The following is a 19,634-nucleotide window of genomic DNA, read 5'->3' on the forward strand; positions in this document are numbered from 1 at the left end:
TTTTTTTTTTTGGTACGCGGGCCTTTCACCGCTGTGGCCTCTCCCGTTGCGGAGCACAGGCCCTGGACGCGCAGGCCCAGCGGACATGGCTCACGGGCCCAGCCGCTCCGCGGCACGTGGGATCCTCCCGGACCGGGGCACGAATCCGTGCCGCCTGCATCGGCAGGCGGACTCCCAGCCACTGCACCACCAGGGAAGCCCCCTTTGCCCATTTTTAATCAGGTTTGTTTTTTTGTTGTTGAGTTGTAGGTTTCAAACTTTTTATTGCAACCCATAATAAAAAATGTTCTTCATTGAAACTGAGAGCACATGTGGATACATGTATCTGAAACAAAATTTTGCAAAATAATATTTAGCCTAGCCACATGCAGTGGCATTTATGATCAAGTAGACTTTATTTAATGTGGCAAATCACAGGTACACACTTCTTATATTGATTTAATAAAGTAAGGACATCTTTTAATGCAGTCTTGGTTTCTCTGTACTTGCAAAGCATTCAAATAAGCAATGTGTAAGGAGAGCACAGGAGATTATGGATGTTATGCTTTACTGGATATCACTTAGTGCCACTAAATGATTTAATTGTTTAAAAAAAGAAAAAACTCTCACCTGAGCAACTACGTGCTTGTTTTTTTCCTCTAGTTTAATTATCACCAGCATTAGTTTTAGTGCAATATCTAACTGAACCCTGTTCCAGATTAATTTTTCTCAATTCTTATTCTGAAAAATGTCAAACCTACAGGAAAGTTGATAGAGTAATATATAATGAACACTTTATACCCTTCATCTGTGTTTATGAGTTGTTAACATTTTGCTTTTGTATTACATTGTTTTATATGTGTTCATTTTTCTCCCTGAATCATAATAATTTTAAAGTAATTTGCAGACACCATGGTACTTCATCCCTAAATACTTTAGGACAGCAGTCCCCAACCTCTTTGGCACCAGGGACCAGTTTCAACGGAAGACGGTATTTCCATGGATCGGAGGCGGGGCAGGGGGGATGGTTCAGGCAGTAATGCGAGCGATGGGGAGAGATGGGGAGTGGCATATGAAGCTTTCCTCGCTCGCAGGCCGCTTACCTCCTGCTGTGCAGCCCGATTCCTAACAGGCCCTGGATATATTTCTTAAGAATAAGGGTACATTCCTACATAGACAAAATATCATTTTCACATTCAAGAAATTTGACATTGATATAATAAATGCTATCTAATGTACAGTCCATTTTCAGATTTCCCCAGATGTCATAATAATGTTCTATAAGCTGGTTGCTTTTCTTAATCTGGAGACCAAGGATCATTTTTTGCATTGTTAGCTTTCTTTAATCTCAAACAGTGCCACCACCTCGCTCTTTTTTTGTTTCTCTTTGTTTTTATGACATTGGCCTTTTAATTTTTTTTTTTTAAGAATCCAGATTAGTTGCATTATAATATTAGATTTGTCTGATTGTTGTCACTAGTTTCAGATTAAATTTTTTTGGCAAGAATACAGGTGGTGGTGTGTCCTTCTCGGGGCATCACATCAGGAGCCCCATAACTGTTTGTATTATTATTGGCAATGTGAAATTTGATGCTCTATCTGATTCAGGTGGTGGTTGCCAGGTTTCTTTAAATTAGGTACTTGTTTTTTCTCTTTGCAATTAATAGGTAAACTGTGGGTTGATAAATTTGAAGATATGTGAATATCCTGTTGCCCAACAGCCTTTCACAATAGTTTTAGCATCCATTGGTAATTTTTACCTGAACCATGATAGATGCTTGGTGATTTTCTGATTCTATCATAAATTCTGTATGTTTTAGCTCTTATACTTATGTAAAGAAGAGTTTTCCCCTCTCCCTTCTTTTCTTTTTTCTTGTCTTAAAGTGTCATTGTGGACTCATGGATTTTCTGATTTAATTTTGATTGACTCCATTTCAGGTTCTCTTTTATATTTCTCCAGTGAATAAATTGGTGGGTGCCCTGATGACGGTGTTATCCCTTTTTCCAGGTAAGAGCGTAGCGGTTTCTACTCTTCCTTTTTATAATTTGTCCTGGACCTTTTTTTAAAAAATTAATTTATTTGTTTATTTTTGGCTGCATTGGGTCTTTGTTGCTGCGCGCGAGCTTTCCTTAGTTGCGGCAAGTGGGGGCTACTCTTCATTGCAGTGCGTGGACTTATCATTGTGGTGGCTTCTCTTGTTGCAGAGCACGGATCTAGGTGTGTGAGCTTCAGTAGTTGTGGCACATGGGCTCAGTAGTTGTGGCGCCGGGCTTAGTTGCTCAGTGGCATGGTGGATCTTTCTGGACCAGGGCTTGAACCCCTGTCCCCTGCATTAGCAGGCGGATTCTTAACCACTGTACCACGAAGGAAGCCCTGTCCTGGACTTTGTTTTTTTTAATACTTATTTATTTTTATTTTTTTGAATTTTATTTTAGTTTTTATACAGCAGGTTCTTATTAGTTATCTATTTTATACATATTAGTATGTATACTTATTTATTTTTGGCTGCATTGGGTCTTCGTTGCTACCCGCGGGCTTTCTGTAGTTGTGGTGAGCAGGGGTTATTCTTCGTTGTATTGCGCGGGCTTCTCATTCCAGTGGCTTCTCTTATTACAGACCATGGGCTCTAGGCACGTGGGCTTCATAGTTGTGGCACATGGGCTCAGTAGTTGTGGCTTGCAGGCTCTAGAGTGCAGGCTCAGTAGTTGTGGTGCATGGGCTTAGTTGCTCCACTGCATGTGGGATCTTCCTTGACCAGAGCTCAACTCCATGTCCCCTGCCTTGGCAGGCAGATTCTTAACCACTGCTCCATCAGGGAAGTCCATGAACCTTTTTTTTTTTTTTTGCGGTACGCGGGCCTCTCACTGCTGTGGCCTCTCCCGCTGCGGAGCACAGGCTCCGGACGCGCAGGCTCAGCGGCCATGGCCCACGGGCCCAGCCGCTCCGCGGCATGTGGGATCCTCCCGGATCGGGGCACGAACCTGCGTCCCCTGCATCGGCAGGCAGACTCTCAACTACTGCGCCACCAGGGAAGCCCCCATGAACCTTTGAATGATAAAAATTTTCAAAGAAAAAGTGGTTAGGGTTACCATTCTATTTTTTTTTTCCTCCAGAAGTTTATTTATTTTTATTTTTTTAAAAAATATTTATTTACTTATTTGGCTGCACTGGGTCTTAGTTGCAGCACGTTGGATCTTCGTTGCAGCACACGGGATCTTTTAGTTGAGACATGGGGTAATCTTTTTTTAATTAATTAATTTTTTAAAAATTTATTTTATTTTTGTCTGTGTTGGGTCTTCGTTGCTGCGCACGAGCTTTCCCTAGTTGTGGCAAACGTGGGCTACTCTTCATTGTGGTGCACGGGCTTCTCATTGCGGTGGATTCTCTTGTTGCAGAGCACAGTCTCTAGGTACACAGGCTTCAGTAGTTGTGGCTCACGGGTTCTAGAGTGCAGGCTCAGTAGTTGTGGCGCACGGACTTAGTTGCTCCATGGCATGTGGGATCTTTCTGGACCAGAGCTCGAACCTTTGTCTCCTGCATTGGCAGGCAAATTCTTAACCACTGTGCCACCAGGGAAGCGACATGAGGGAATCTATTAGCTGTGGCATGTGGGATCTAGTTCCCTGACATTTTCACTTTGGCTGTAGGTTTCTCTTTTGTCTGACATTTTCTTTTCTCTTTTTTTTAAATTTTTTTATAAGCAGGTTATTATTAGACATCAGTTATATACACATCAGTGTATACATGTCATTCCCAATCTCCCAATTCATCACACCGCGATCACCCCACCCCCTGCTGCTTTCCCCCCTTGGTGTCCATACATTTGTTCTCTACATCTGTGTCTCTATTTCTGCCCAGCAAACTGGTTCATCTGTACCATTTTTCTAGGTTCCGCATATATGTGTTAATATACGATATTTGTTTTTCTCTTTCTGACTTACTTCACTCTGTATGACAGTCTCCAGATCCACACAAGTCTCTACAAATGACCCAGTATTGTTCCTTTTTATGGCTGAGTAATATTCCATTGTATATATGTACCACATATTCTTTATCCATTCGTCTGTCGATGGGCATTTAGGTTGCTTCCATGACCTGGCTATTGTAAATAGTGCTGCAGTGAAACTTGGGGTGCATGTGTCTTTTTGAATTATGGTTTTCTCTGGATATATGCCCAGGAGTGGAATGTATCACATTGATTTGCATATATTGAAGAATCCTTGCATCCCTGGGATAAATCCCACTCGATCATGGGGTGTTGGTCACTTAACATCCTTTTAATTTGTTGTTGGGTTCTGTTTGCTAGTATTTTGTTGAGGATTTCTGCATCTATATTCATCAGTGATATTGGTCTGTAATTTTTTTTTTTTTTTTTTTTTTTTTTTTTTGCGGTATGCAGGCCTCTCACTGTTGTGGCCTCTCCCATTCTGGAGCACAGGCTCCAGATGGGTGTTAGCTCTTCTCTAAATGTTTGATAGAATTCACCTGTGAAGCCATCTGATTCTGGACTTGTGTTAGTTGGAAGATATTTAATCACAGTTTCAATTTCATTACTTGTGATTGGTCTGTTCATTTCTGCGGTGTGTCTTGTAACATCTTTTTCATTTCTGATTTTATTGATCTGAGTCCTCTCTTTTTCTTCATGAGTCTGGCTGGCTAATGGTTGCTCAATTTTGTTTATCTTCTCAAAGAACCAGCTTTTAGATTTATTGATCTTTGCTATTGTTTTCTTTGTTTCTATTTCATTTATTTCTGCTCTGATCTTTATGATTTATTTCCTTCTGCTAACTTTGGGTTTTGTTCTTCTTTCTCTAGTTCCTTTAGGTGTAAGGTTAGATTGTTTATTTGAGATGTTTCTTGTTTCTTGATGTAGGATTGTATAGCTATAAACTTCCCTCTTAGAACTGCTTTTGCTGCATCCCATGGGTTTTGGATCGTTGTGTTTTCATTGTCATGTGTCTCTAGGTATTTTTTGATTTCCTCTTTGATTTCTTCAGTGATCTCCTGGTTATTTAGTAACATATTGTTTAGCCTCCATGTGTTTGTGTTTGTTTCCCTGTAATTGATTTCTGATCTCATAGCCTTGTGGTCAGAAAAGACGCTTGATATGATTTCAATTTTCTTAACTTTACTGAGGCTTGATTTGTGACCCAAGATGTGATCTATGCTGGAGAATGTTCCATGCGCACTTGAGAAGAAAGTGTAATCTCTTGTTTTTGGATGGAATGTCCTATAAATATCAATTAAATCTATCTGGTCTGCTGTGTCATTTAAAGGTTGTGTTTCCTTATTAATTTTCTGTCTGACTGATCTGTCCACTGGTGTAAGTGAGGTGTTAAAGTCCCCCACTATTATTGTGTTACTGTCGATTACCTCTTTTATAGCTGTTAGCAGTTGCCTTATGTATTGAGGTGCTCCTAGGTTGGTTGCATATATATTTATAATTGTTATGTGTTCTTCTTGGATTGATCCCTTGATCATCGTGTAGTGTCCTTCCTTGTCTCTTGTAACATTCTTTATTTTAAAGTCTATTTTATCCGATATGAGTATTGCTCCTCCAGCTTTCTTTTGATTTCCATTTGCATGGAATAGCTTTTTACATCCCCTCACTTTCAGTCTGTATGTATCCCTAGGTCTGAAGTGGGTCTCTTGTAGACATCATATATGTGAGTCTTGTTTTTGTATCCATTCAGCGAGCCTTTGTCTTTTGGTTGGGGCTTTTAATCCATTCACATTTAAGGTAATTATCGATATGTATGTTCCTATGACCATTTTCTTAATTATTTTGGGTTTGTTTCTGTAAGTCCTTTTCTTCTCTTGTGTTTCCCACTTAGCAAAGTTCCTTTAGCGTTTGTTGTAGAGCTGGTTTGGTGGTGCTGAAATCTCTTAGCTTTTGCTTGTCTGTAAATCTTTTGAGTTCTCCATTGAATCTGAATGAGATCCTTGCCAGGTGGAGTAGTCTTGGTTGTAGGTTCTTCCCTTTCAACACTTTAAATATGTAGTGCCACTCCCTGCTGGCTTGTAGAGTTTCTACTGAGAAATCAGCTGTTAATGTTTCATGAATTCCCTTGTATGCTATTTGTCATTTTTCCCTTGTTGCTTTTAATAATTTTTCTTTGTCTTTAATTTTTGTCAACTTGATTACTATGTGTCTCGGTGTGTTTCTCCCTGTGTCTATCCTGCCTGGGACTCTCTGTGCTTCCTGGACTTGGGTGGCTATTTCCTTTCCCATGTTAGGGAAGTTTTTGACTATAATGTCTTCAAATAATTTTTCGGGTCCTTTCTCTCTCTCTTTTCCTTCTGGGACCCCTATTAAGCGAATGTTAGTGTGTTTAATGTTGTCCCAGAGGTCTCTTAGACTGTCTTCATTTCTTTTCATTCTTTTTTCTTTATTCTGTTGCACAGCAGTGAATTCCACCATTCTGTCTTCCAGGTCATTTATCCGTTCTTCTGCCTCAGTTATTCTCCTATTGATTCCTTCTAGTGTATTTTTCATTTCAGTTACTGTATTGTTCATCTCTGTTTGCTCCTTAATTCTTCTAAGTCTTTGTTAAACATATCTTCTTGATCTTTGCCTCTGTTCTTTTTCTGAGGTCCTGGATCATCTTCACTGTCATCATTCTGAATTCTTTTTCTGGAAAGTTGCCTGTCTCCACTTCATGTAGTTTTTCTGGGGTTTTATTTTGTTCCTTCATCTGGTACATAGTCCTCTGCCTTTTCATCTTGTCTATCTTTCTGTGAACGTAGTTTTTGTTCCACAGGCTGCAGGATTGTAGTTCTTCTTGCTTCTGCTCTCTGTTCTCTTTTTTCTCATTGAAATTTGTGCAAGCATAGCTTATTAAAATTTTTATAGGAGAGTTCCACTATTTTGATTGTATTTTTTAAATTTTTATTTCATTTTTTTATACAGCAGGTTCTTATTAGTTATCTACTTTGTACATATTAGTGTGAACATGTCAATCCCAATCTTCCAATTCATCCCACCACCACCCCCACATCCCACATTCCCCCCTTGGTGTCCATACATTTGTTGTCTACATCTGTGTCTCTACTTCTGACTTGCAAACCGGTTCATCTGTACCATTTTTCTAGATTCCACATATATGCGTTAATATGCGATATTTGTATGTCTCTTCTGACTTACTTCAAGGGAGTTCCACTATTTAAAGCAGAATATACAACTCTTGTTTTTCCTTTACCTTATTATGAGCCGAACTGTTCACCAATATTGTATGTTTTAGGCATGATTGAACATGGTCTCAGTGATAGTTCTCAATATAGACCCCGAAAGAGTATGTCTGAAGATGTTGGGCTTCAAGAAAGTAATCCCACTGAAGATGAGTTTGTTTCTATGCCTGCGCCTGACATTTCAAATACCAACTTGGAAACTGTTGAGAAAATCATGATGAGAAACCATGGAAGAGATGCTGCCATGAAGACTGAAGAGCCTTTTTTCCAGGTAGACGATGACAGCAGTGAAGGACAGGAACCCAATGACAGCACTCAATATTTGAAACCTCCTTCTCGCCCATCTCCAGAGTCTTCAGAAAGTGACTGGGAGACCTTGGATCCTAGTGTCTTAGAGGATTCCTCCTTGAAAGAAAGAGAACAGGTGGGATCAGAACAGACCAACTCATTTCCAAAGGACTCTTTGCCCTCAGACAGTCCTCCGATTACTGTACAACCTCAAGCTAACACAGGCCAGGTAGTCCTGATACCAGGGATAATTTCTGGTTTGGAAGAGGACCAGTATGGCATGCCCCTGGCCATCTTCACAAAGGTAAGGTTTAAAATGCTTTATTAAGGCCCTTAAGGATATAACAGAATCCTTTTAGAATTTAACTTTTAGTGTTAAACACATTTTCAGTCTGAAAATTTTTCTTTGACTGTAAAATACACAGTGCTTTGGCATCTGTGACCATAGTGTAAGGCTACAGAGAATTAATTCAGGGGATTTTGAGGTCACCAATCACTGTATTTGGTCTGTTTTTAATTATTCAGGTTTATCTTTGGTGGGGGAGGAGGCAGTCTTGATTACATTAAATGAATGTATATTAAAATATGACAATTCCAAAAGCTACAAAAAAGCTTAGATGGCTAACTTAAATTTTAGTACCCCTCATAGGTATAATATAGTGTTTTGGTTAACTTGCCCTAAAAACTATTTTTTAATCTTTTTATGAAAAAACATTCAAAATGCATTTATGATTTAACTTAAACACAACGTAGTAAATCTAATTGAATCTTTGAGCCAGTATCTTATGTCCTAGGGTATCATTTCTTAATTTCAGGAATATTTTAGGATTCTGGAAGCAACAACTGGGTTCTTTTGATTTTTCATTCTACTCAGGAGAAACTCCTTATTTTATTGCCATTCATGAATTAGTTTTCAAAATGGAGCAGAAGAAAAAAAATCCTTTTTTTTAAAAAAAAAAAAATGTATTTATTTATTTATGGCTGCATTGGGTTTTCACTAATGTGCGCAGGCTTCCTCTAGTTGCAGCGAGCGGGGGCTATTCTTCATTGTGGTGCGTGGGTTTCTCATTGCGGTGGGTTCTCTTGCTGCGGAGCATGGGCTCTAAGCGCACGGCCTTCAGTAGTTGTGGCAGACGGGCTTAGTTGTTCCACGCTATGTGGAATCTTCTCGGATCAGGAATCGAACCAGTGTCTCCTGTATAGGCAAGCGGATTCTTAACCACTGTGCCACCAGCGAAGTCCCCCATTTCATTTTTTAGTCAAAAAGTATTTATTGCCTTCCTATGTGCTAGGCTCGTACTAGGTTCTAAATTCTTGCGACCATGGTCTTGCAATCTACCATGAAAGACAGATACATCTGTCCAGGAACTAGAGCAATGTTTTATGATTTCCCTAAGTACCTTCCTTTATGCCTGAAGTAAAAGAAATTGGATAGTATTGACTTGAACATGTATTTCCACTATATGATAAATTCTTTCTGGGTGTATTCAGTTTTACAAATAAGTACTTGCCCCAAGTCAGTGTTGCTGAATAGTTAACAGAAAATGCTGTCTTTGTTCATTTTGTGACCTGTTAGGGGATGCTGAAATTGTCTTAACTGGTTTCATGATTGAACTAATGCACATTTTCTTAAAACTGGGATTCAGGAGCCTGGGGAGAAAATTCAGGGCTCTCAAACTACTGAGTATACTCAATAGATGCAAATTGTGGGTTTTCTGAATTCATATGTGAGTGTCATGACTGCCTATACTTTTGGGAGCCCTTACTTTGCTGCTTCACCCACCCACTCTAATTTTTATCACTGTGGAGTTATCAAGAGGGAGGGATTTTGTTTTTGTCTGCTAGGTTGCTGAATTAAAGCAATGTTAATGTGTTCCGTGTGCTGTTAATAAACTGTTTGGCAGAATATTCTTTTTGTGTCCGTTATACCAGTACTGAATATATGATGGGCTTACCACCATCATTATGGTAAATTAAACTTTTTTTGGTTTTATGTTTTATTGTGTGATGATTCAAATCTAACTTGTTTAATCACAGTTTCAAATACAATCGCTGATTCTTTCATGTCAGTAGCTTTCAAATATGGAATATACTTAAAAGTGAATTGCCTTTAGGCTTTTTTCTTCTCTTGAAGATGTTAAAAATACTTGTACAGAAGAACTAGGTTAAAAAGCGTATTTAAAAATATATATTTTATTATTTATTTATTTTTGGCTGTGTTGGGTCTTCGTTGCCGCACATGGGGTTTCTTTATTTGTGGCGAGCGGGGGCTACTCTTTGTTGTGGTGTGCGGGCTTCTCATTGCAGTGGCTTCTCTTGTCGAGGAGCACGGGCTCTAGGTGCGTGGGCTCAGTAGTTGTGGCTCACGGGCTCTGGAGTGCAGGCTTAGTAGTTGTGGCGCATGGGCTTAGTTGCTCTGTGGCATGTGGGATCTTCCTGGACCAGGGCTCAAACCTGTGTCCCCTGCATTGGCAGGAGGATTCTTAACCACTGTACCACCAGGGAAGCCCACAGTTTGCAACTGTTTTAGTAAAAAAAAAAATATATGAAAGAACTAAAAGTATATGTAGTTGGAAACCAAAATTTTTTTCTGCCATATGTATTAAACTGCTTTATGTATTGCTTCTGAGTTTATATTTGGTTTGCTTGCTTACAGAGTATCATATTCAAATTTAGGGAACCTACAGATAACTTGTGACTAGCTAAAAAGTAATGGATGCATGTTTTTTAGTTTTATTTAAGTGTCACTATACTTCTTTTTTCCTCTCAACATTGTTTTTAGTTCATCCGTAATTTTGCATGAAGTCGTGTATTATTATTCCTCTGTAGTTTTCTGTTTTCGGCTCTTCTGTAGCTTACGAATTCTGTAGATGGACATCTACATTGTTTTCAATTTCTGGCTACTACAAATAATGCTTCTATGAAATTCTTATTTGGAAGTCTTGGCTGTATACATGCAAGCATTTCTTTAGGATTCAGTACCTAGAAGTGGGAATACTGGATTACAGGGAATGGGCATGTTAGCTTTACTAGAATAATTCCAAACTGTTTTCTAAAGTGGTTGTGACAGTTTCCATTCCCATAGCAGTGGTTAATAGTTCCCATTGTTTCACATTCTTACCAACACTTGTTATTGTCAAACTTCCTAATACTTAGCCAATCTGATAGTATCTTCTGGCTCTTAGTTTGTAATTATTTTTCAGTAGTCACCGTTGAGGTTGAGCATCTTTTCATGTTCTTCTTAACCATTTGGATTTCCCTTTGTGTAGTAATTGTTCAAAGCTTCTGCGTTGTTTCCCTTGTTGTCACTGATTTGTGGGACTTAAAGCTTTGTAGTTTTGGCTTTCACATTTTGGGTTCTATCTACCTGGAATTAATTTTTGTGTATGGTTGAGAAAGGGAGTCTGTCTCTGTTGTTGTTTCATTGGTGTATCTGTCTATCCCTGCGTCAGTCCTGCACTGTGTTAATTACCATGTATGTTGAGTCAGGCAGATATTCCCCTCTTGCTATTGTTCTTCAAGAGTTTCTTAGCCCTTTGCATTTCCACATTAATTTTAGGATCATCTTAAGTTCTCACTCACACAGGTTGAGATTTTGAGAGATTACCTTTAAACGCTAGATAAAATTTTGTAGAGAACTGACATCCCTGCAGTATGGAGGCTTCCAGTTCATGAACATGCTTATCGTCCCTGAACGGGGGAGAGATGAGAAAATGGCAGTTGGTCCTGATGGCATTGTAGCCCTTCCTAAGTTGCAATGGAGAAAGCGCTATGCTTTTGCAGCTCTCTAGCAGATCAGATCACAACAGGTTGCCAGATTTACCAAGCTGAGGTGTGTTTTCTGATGTTATTTGTTTTTTAGTTTTAATTGTGGTTTAAAAAAACAACAACATAAGATTTATCTTTACCATTTTTTAAAATTTTATTTTATTTTTTTCTTTATTTTTGGCTGCGTTGGGTCTTTGTTGTGCGTGGGCTTTCTCTAGTTGCGGCGAGCGGGGGCTACTCTTCGTTGCGGTGTGTGGGCTTCTCATTGCGGTGGCTTCTCTTGTTGTGGAGCATGGGCTCTAGGGACACGGGCTTCAGTAGTTGTGGCACGTGGGCCTAGTTGTTGTGGCTCACAGGCTCTAGAGCTCAGGCTTTAGTAGTTGTGGTGCACGGGCTTAGTTGCTCCGCGGCATGTGGGATCTTCCCAGACCAGGGCTCAAACCTGTGTCCCCTGCATTGGCCGGTGGATTCTTAACCACTGTGCCACAAGGGAAGCCCCATCTCTACCATTTTTTTTAAATTAATCAATTAATTAATTTATTTTTGGCTGTGTTGTGTCTTCGTTTCTGTGTGAGGGCTTTCTCTAGCTGTGGTAAGCGGGGGCCCCTATTCATCGCGGTGTGCGGGCCTCTCACTATCGCGGCCTCTTCTGTTGCGGAGCACAGGCTCCAGACGCGCAGGCTCAGAAGTTGTGGTTCACGGGCCTAGTTGCTCCGTGGCATGTGGGATCTTCCCAGACCAGGGCTCGGACCTGTGTCCCCTGCATTAGCAGACAGATTCTCAACCACTGTGCCACCAGGGAAGCCCATCTCTACCATTTTTAAGTGCACAATTCAGTGGTGTTAAGTGTATTCTCATGGTTGTACTACAGATGTCTAGAACTTTCTCATCTTGCAAAACTGAAACTCTGTAACCTTTAAACCACAACTCCCCATTCTCCCCTCACCCCAGCCCTTGGCACCCATCATTGTTTCCATGAACTTGACTACTTTAAAATACCTTACATAAGTGGAATCATAATACGGCATTTATCTTTTTGTGACTGTCCTCTTTCAGTTAACATAATGTCCTCAAGGTTCATCCATGTTGTAGCATATGATAGGATTTCCTTCCTCCTCAAGGCTGAATAATATTCCATTGTACGTATATACCACATTTTCTTTATCCATTTATCCATCGATGGACATATGGGTTGCTTCTACCTTTTGCCTGTGAGCGTAGGTGTGCAAATATCTCTTCAATTTTCTTTTTTTTTTAACCATTATATACTGCAGCTCCAAATGTGGAAGTTAAAGCATCCTAGAAAAGTGGAAAGCCGTGGTGAGTTTGGCTGTAGAGGCTGCTCTATGTGAAAGCACCCAGGCTCTTGCTGCCACCAGACACTGAAGACCTTTAAAAGATTTAGGCTAAATTGACCATCGTTAAAAGTAATGATGGCAATATTTTAAGGCCATTTTGATCTACTATTTAAAATAACTTTATAAATATGTAATACTTTCACATGGTTCAATATTCAAAAGGTTCCAAAGCATCTATAATAAAAAGTCTCTCTCATTCCATACCCTGCTATTCAGTTGCTCTCTCCAGGGGCAACCAACCTTATCTATATCTTTTTTTTTTTTTTTTTTAAGGAAAATATTCCTTGGAGATGAACTTCATCACTTGCTGCAGTGTGTTCCATCATACAGAAGAACATTTATTCATTGCCCTGTTCATGAATAGTTAGGGTTCCTGTCTTTTGCAATGATAAGCAATGCTGCAATAAATAACTTTTTACAAATCTCACACATGAACAGGTGTATCTGTAGGGTAAATTACAAGAAGTAAAATGTTGGGTCAAAGAATATATGTATGTATAATATTTTAGGGAAATTTTTTTTCATATTTTTAAAAAGCTTTGAACTGTTTTTTTTTTTTTAAAAAACACATTCTTCTTAGTTTTCATGCTGTTATAGACTTAGCCAAGAATTCCACTGTTGCCGGTAGACTTTTCTTCTCTAACAGAATCAATTATGAAATGCAATACTATGAGCAATTAAATCAATCTTTGTAAAAATTGGCAGTCCTGAGGGTACCTTTATCAAGAAGGATTCTCAGGCCTAGTTGGGGGAGTAGGGTATTCTGGGGTCCATATCAAGTTTGAAAGAGCATTCAATATTGTAGTGTTTATGTTTAGAAACAGGTAGTTGGGGAGCGGAGAGCCTGTTGTTTTTAATACATAGCACACAAAGTAAAGCATGACCTGTGAGCCTTGCACCAGCTGTTTGAGTGATTTGGCCTAAGGACCATGGGTCCTTTCCACCTTCAGTCACAGGAGGGTGTGGGTTGAGAAGCACTGTGTACCCAGTATGTCTAATGCATAGACATAGATTTATTTTTGCTGCTTCTGTTAGTTGGCGTTTTATAGAGCAGAGGAAGACACTGCCAAGAAGAAGAATAAAACCAGGTTTCTAGACATATATTCCAACTTTTGGAAGTCTTCTTTCATGTTAAGTATATAACAACCAGCTGTGAGGTACAAGGCAGATGGTAGATGCACGGAAGGACCTGCAGTAGCAGAAGGGGTGTCTCCTGCCCTCCGAGAAATTCGTCTCATGAGGGAAACAAGACACTATCCAGATAACTATAGTCAGTGTTTCTTAAAAAAAGAAGGTGAGAATAAAAAATAAATGAATGAAACTGTCATCAAACTTGATTGAAACAAATTCAGGGTTTCAGCAAGTCCTCCCTCCTGCCTTCACGTGCAGATTGTGCCACTAGTTGGAAATCTATCTTGATATAGAATCTTTCAGCAGAAATTCCATGTCCTCCTTCAGTGCATCACTCCAGTGCTAACACCTTTATTTTCAGGATATAGGCTGCTTTCTGTACACTTAACTCCCTGCTGTGGCTTGGTGATTAAAGTATAATTTTCAGGGCAATAGTATTTTCAAATGCAATTCAAATGGAAAGTAATTAAATACACTACTACCACTGTCATTTGTGCTTTAAACATTTAGTAGCAAGTGTCTTGAAATACTGCTGCATAATTTTAAACAATAGGACAGTAAAATAATTGCTATGCAGTGTTTTCTCTTCTTATAATAGTAATTTGCTGGTTATGTGCAAATGCACGAGTTTTAAAATTTTACTGGAAGAACAAACAGCTTTCTACTAAACAACATACTTTTTAATGGGCTTAATACTTCATTTCCTAAATGAAAAAAAATTCAGTTTGTTAGTTACAGTGGAGGCTTTTAAGTTGAACCGAGGAACAAAGTGGTCAAGTAAGGCAACCTTCATGGTAGACCATTTTGCCAAGATTGACCATTCATGTGGACCTATGGTTGTTATTATTGGAATATTATTGTATTGAGTCAAAGATCAGCTGTGTTAGGAATGGTGTGGGGTTGAGGAAAGATGGGGAGTTTTTTTCCCTACTACTAGCTCTCTAGGCTTGAGGAGAGACGGGCTGTTCCATTACTTTTCTAATATTTTCTATTACTCTTGTAATTCAGGGATATCTGTGTTTGCCTTATATGGCATTGCAGCAGCATCATCTTCTCTCTGATGTCACCATTCGAGGATTTGTTGCTGGAGCTACTAACATCCTTTTTCGACAACAGAAACACCTCAGTGATGCCATTGTGGAAGTAGGTTACACATGAGTGTGGGTCCTTGACACCGCTGGTCTGTTTTCCTTCTTTCTTTTTGTTTTTCTTTTTTTTTAATGTCTTTATTGGAGTATAGTTGCTTTACAATGGTGTGTTAGTTTCTGCTGTACAACAAAGTGAATCAGCTATATATATATACATATAGCCCCATTTCTCCTCCCTCTTGCATCTCCCTCCCTCCCACCCTCCCTATCCCACCCCTCTAGGTGGTCACAAAGCACCGAGCTGATCTCCCTGTGCCATGCGGCTGCTTCCCACTAGATATCTATTTTACATTTGGTAGTGTATATATGTCCATGCCACTCTCTCAATCCATCCCAGCTTACCCTTCCCCCTCCCCGTGTCCTCAAGTCCATTCTCTACGTCTGTGTCTTTATTCCTGTCGTGCCCCGAGGTTCTTCAGAATCTTTTTTTTTTCTTTAGATTCCATATATATGTGTTAGCATACGGTATTTGTTTTTCTCTTTCTGATTCCTTCTTTCTTAATTGGAATTTGGGGCGTAGTAATAATACTAATCGTGGTAATAATTGCTTCCTTTGCCAGGCATCCTAAGCGACTTAGGTATATGAACTGGTCTGGTTTTCATAACAACCTTTGAAATAGGCATTGTTACTGTCTGTATTACACCTGCAGAAGCTAAGGAACAGAGAGGTCAGACAGCCACTAACCGGGTGAGCCAGGATTCCTACCTAGGCAATCTGGTCCTACTACAGTCTCACAATTAAAATGTGTTTATCGTATAAATATTTTAAATACTTCTAGCTTGTTTAATATACCCCAATATCAAGAGGAAGGAACTAGAGATAAATATTTGACATCTTATTAATATATAAGAAATTTAAATAATTTGTTCAATTTTACAATTAAAGTAATTTTTACAAATGTGTGAGGGTGATTTCGGCCACCCTAAGGTCTTTGTAGTTTCTAACAGAAAGTACCAGAATGTGCTTCCTGGGAAAACGTTTATAATACAATAAATGAAAAATCTGGGATTCAAAGCTATATGTATCCCAATTTTGAGGGAGAAAAATACATATACTTTCCAAGGCAGGAGGATACAGATGGGAGGACCACAGAGTTTTCTCAACATTATTGGTTACATTCTAGCTCTGAAGTTGGTTGGCAAGTTCATGGGTATTTGTTTTATTATTATACTTTAAAACTAACCTGTAAGTTACATATATTTCTTTCTGTATCAAGTATTACATAATAAAAATATTCCAAAGTGTCTGTGCAATCAAAGGAAAAATTTTTAGGAATTATATTTAATTGTATGCATTTCTGTTTGTATGAAAAAGGTGATTTTAACTATACGTTTCTATATTTTCCAAAATATTTAGTCAACGTGAATTACTTCTATAATTCAAGATTAAATATTTATGAATATATTTTCTAAGAACAGAAAAGGAGTATTTTTAAAATAGTGAAAGAAAAAAAAACTTCAGTGTAAAAAACCTGTCTCTTTCTTAGGCTCACCTTTTGAGAACGCTGTTATTCATATTTTTTATTTCCAGCTCCAACTTCCCAGTAGTTACTCTTTAAAGTGTGGCATGGATATCTGCGTGAATGCCCAGATTCTGACTTATACCTGGGTACCCTCTAGGTAGAAGAAGCTCTGATCCAGATCCATGATCCAGAACTCAGGAAGCTGCTTAACCCAACCACTGCAGACCTAAGGTTCGCAGATTACCTAGTGAGGCATGTGACCGAGAACCGGGATGATGTCTTCCTGGATGGCACGGGCTGGGAGGGAGGTGACGAATGGATTCGAGCCCAGTTTGCAGTCTACATCCATGCACTGCTGGCCGCCACACTGCAGTTAGGTAAGGAGCTCACAGCCTCTTTCTCATTTTGTAACTCTTACGATGTTTTGAATTGCATAAGAAACAAGTTTATGAAAAATTACCTGTCACTCCCTTATACAGACTTAACTACTCTTTGCATTTTGAGTACTTGATATCCTTCTAGACCTTTTTCTAAGCCTGTGTTTTGGATTTTAGTTTTGTGGTATTTGTGGTAGTCCTTTTACAAACATGGATCCCGTTTTTCATGTTTTTTATAACTTAGTTTTTCTTTCTAATAGAAACATAAACATATTATCAAGAGAGTAAATGCAGATTTTCGTCACTTTTTACATGGCCCCTTAGTATTCCACCATATGGAAGGGTATATCAGTATTTGAGTGCTATTTATAAACACTGCTTACATGTTAAGATATATAATGGGTGAAAAGAGAAATATGAAAAATAGAAATCATTGAAAATCATATTCTGAGTGATTAGACCTTCAAATTTGTCCCCCATTCTGAGAAATTTTATCCCTATTAAGTGGTTAAAATGGAACAGGCAAACATAGAATCACTGCTGAGTTAAAATTATCTCATTCCCCATGGAAAAGAATATATACAAGGAGAAAATGAAGCTCTGCAATGAGCTCTCACACCATGGACACCTACCACCCTGGACACTTAGCATATATTCAGTAGCTTTGGTGGTGGTGGTGTTGAAAGAGTATAGAGATTTTGTTTTTCCTTCTTTTCAATTATCCAACTATTTCACAGTTGCTTTTTTAAAAAATGTAGTGGAATCCACATAACCTAAAATTCACCATCGTAACCATTTATGAGTGTATCGTTCCACAGTGACATTAAGTACCTTCACATTGTTGTGTTAGTAGATTTTTAAATCAACCTCACTACTGCCACCTCCCAGGTTAGTTCTTCACATAATATATATATAGTTTTAAACCCAGGCTTCAGGCATGTTCTTCATTCGTTAGGAAAGCTAACGGAGCGACTCCTTATTTGCTAATGCGATTTTTTTTTTGAATGTCTGCCTCTTCTATAGCTGTAGCAGCTGAGACCCCAAAATTAAATCCTCTAACCTAGAATCATTCAGTTTATCTAGTAAGAAAACCCAAGTCTCCACCAGCCATGTAGCTTCCTGAGTAATTAATTTACTTCTTAAAAATATTTGCCCGGGTAGCTGTGAGCACTGAGTAATACATAGTAGCTAACTTTTGGGGGGAACGTTTAACATGTGCAGCACCCCCTTTTTTGAGCACTTAACATCTGCTAACTCATTTCATCCTCCCAGCAATCCTAGAGGTAGATACTGTGTCATCCTCATTTTACAGAAGAGAAAGTGAGAGATAGAGAGGTTAAATAGTTTGCTCTTCCACCTGGTGAGAGGCTGAGCTGGGACTTTGAATCAGTCCTCGAAACCTTTTCTATTCTTCCAAGTAGAAAAAATGCTCCGCATTGAAGCTTCGCCTCGATACTGATAAAGCCATAAAGTTTTAAGCATTAAATATATGAAAATCTCCTTGTTATTTTAAGTATTTTGACTTTGAAATGCATGGAAACTCAAGAGTAAGTTTCAGTGAATAGTGAGGCAAAGAAAAGTAAATAGTGTCTAAAAAGAACCAATTAATGTATTCTTTCTAATTGCCTTTCTTAGAAAAATGGCATTTGTGAAAAGATACCCTAATTGCCTACTCCATGTGTATACATCAGTATGTTTAACCCACTGTCCAGCCTATAGATTTTAATAAATAATACTATGCCTCCTTACCTTGGTAGGGAGAACTTGGAAATATTTTGGAGTTTTAAGGAACCTTAGAAAATATTTGGCTCAACCCCCTTATTTTCTAGTAAGAAAAATGAAATTCTGAGTGAGTAAGTGACTTACCAAAGGACACATCGCTTCTTAACAGGATTTCTGGTATTAGACCCAAGATTCCTGACATCTGGTAGGCTATCTCCCCAATAAAGCAGGGGGACACGGAGGCTAAAGCCTTTTCTTTACTGGTTTCGGTTATTAATCTTTACATCCCTGACTGGCTACAGTCCAGCTCAACTTTCAAATATTTCCTTGACAGATAATGAAAAGATCTTATCAGACTATGGGACGACCTTTGTTACAGCATGGAAGAACACTCACAACTACAGGGTCTGGAACAGCAACAAGCATCCAGCACTTGCAGAAATAAATCCGAAGTAAGCACATCCTCTGAAGGTTGATAGAGGTGGTTCACTTAATAAGTGTGCCCCAGCATAAAGAAAATCATATCTTAAAATAAAAGAAAAGAAAATCATATCTTAACTCTGATGATATTGTGAATACCTTCAAGAATCTCCCTGAGTAGATTTTTATAAAAAGGCTCCCAAGTACAGAGAAGCAGCTGAAAACTGCTTCCCTATTCACACTTCTTACCCACAAAGCACAAGGCATTTTGGAAGCACTAACATTTCTCCCAGCTTCCAATGTGATTTGGAGACAAAGTCCTGGCCTGTGAGGATCCTCCTACCTCATGGTTCTTCCCTCCCTTTCGCTGGATCTCTGCCTCAGCAGAATGGTCAAACAAGACAGAACCCTTGAGGGAAATAGCACTGGTTAAAACTGAGAGGTTATTTTATTTTATTTTATTTATTTTTATTTTTTTAAACTGAGAGGTTATTTTAAAATATGAAGTGTGAACAACTAAAGTTAATATTTGAACTCCTAGATTTGCAGTCAAATCTGATGCAGTTTCCACATCAGATTCTAGATCCAACAAAATTTAATACCTGTCACAGTGTCGACTGCTGGGCAAAGACTTTATCCCATGTAAAAGACATCTAACCATGCTGGGGAGTGGGGCCATTAAGAAATAATACTATGTGAATGGCAGGGTAGCGTCTAAGGAGATCAATTAATATAATGCGAACATCTTGGGAACTTCTTTTCTAAATTAAAATATATAATTTTTTATTTAC

General features: G+C 38.8%; 1 protein-coding gene across 7 annotated transcripts in view; it reads left to right on the forward strand.

Moving 5' to 3' along the window:
• The window catches only part of AVL9 (AVL9 cell migration associated), a 91,981-nt gene that overhangs the window by 30,526 nt on the left and 41,821 nt on the right, over positions 1-19,634 (forward strand). For all 7 annotated transcript variants that reach the window (XR_003001827.1, XR_003001845.1, XR_003001866.1 and 4 more), the window contains exons 9-13: positions 1,918-1,987; positions 7,222-7,760; positions 14,722-14,856; positions 16,482-16,701; positions 18,758-18,875. Coding sequence is in view for 1 of the 7 variants with exons in the window: in XM_024735403.1 (XP_024591171.1) it covers positions 1,918-1,987; positions 7,222-7,760; positions 14,722-14,856; positions 16,482-16,701; positions 18,758-18,875 (1,082 nt within the window). In the remaining 6 variants the exon portion in view is untranslated. The remainder of the gene's footprint in view (positions 1-1,917; positions 1,988-7,221; positions 7,761-14,721; positions 14,857-16,481; positions 16,702-18,757; positions 18,876-19,634) is intronic.

Source organism: Neophocaena asiaeorientalis, unplaced genomic scaffold (genome assembly GCF_003031525.2).
Source record: "Neophocaena asiaeorientalis asiaeorientalis breed wild unplaced genomic scaffold, Neophocaena_asiaeorientalis_V1.1 scaffold612, whole genome shotgun sequence".
NCBI lineage: Eukaryota > Metazoa > Chordata > Mammalia > Artiodactyla > Phocoenidae > Neophocaena > Neophocaena asiaeorientalis.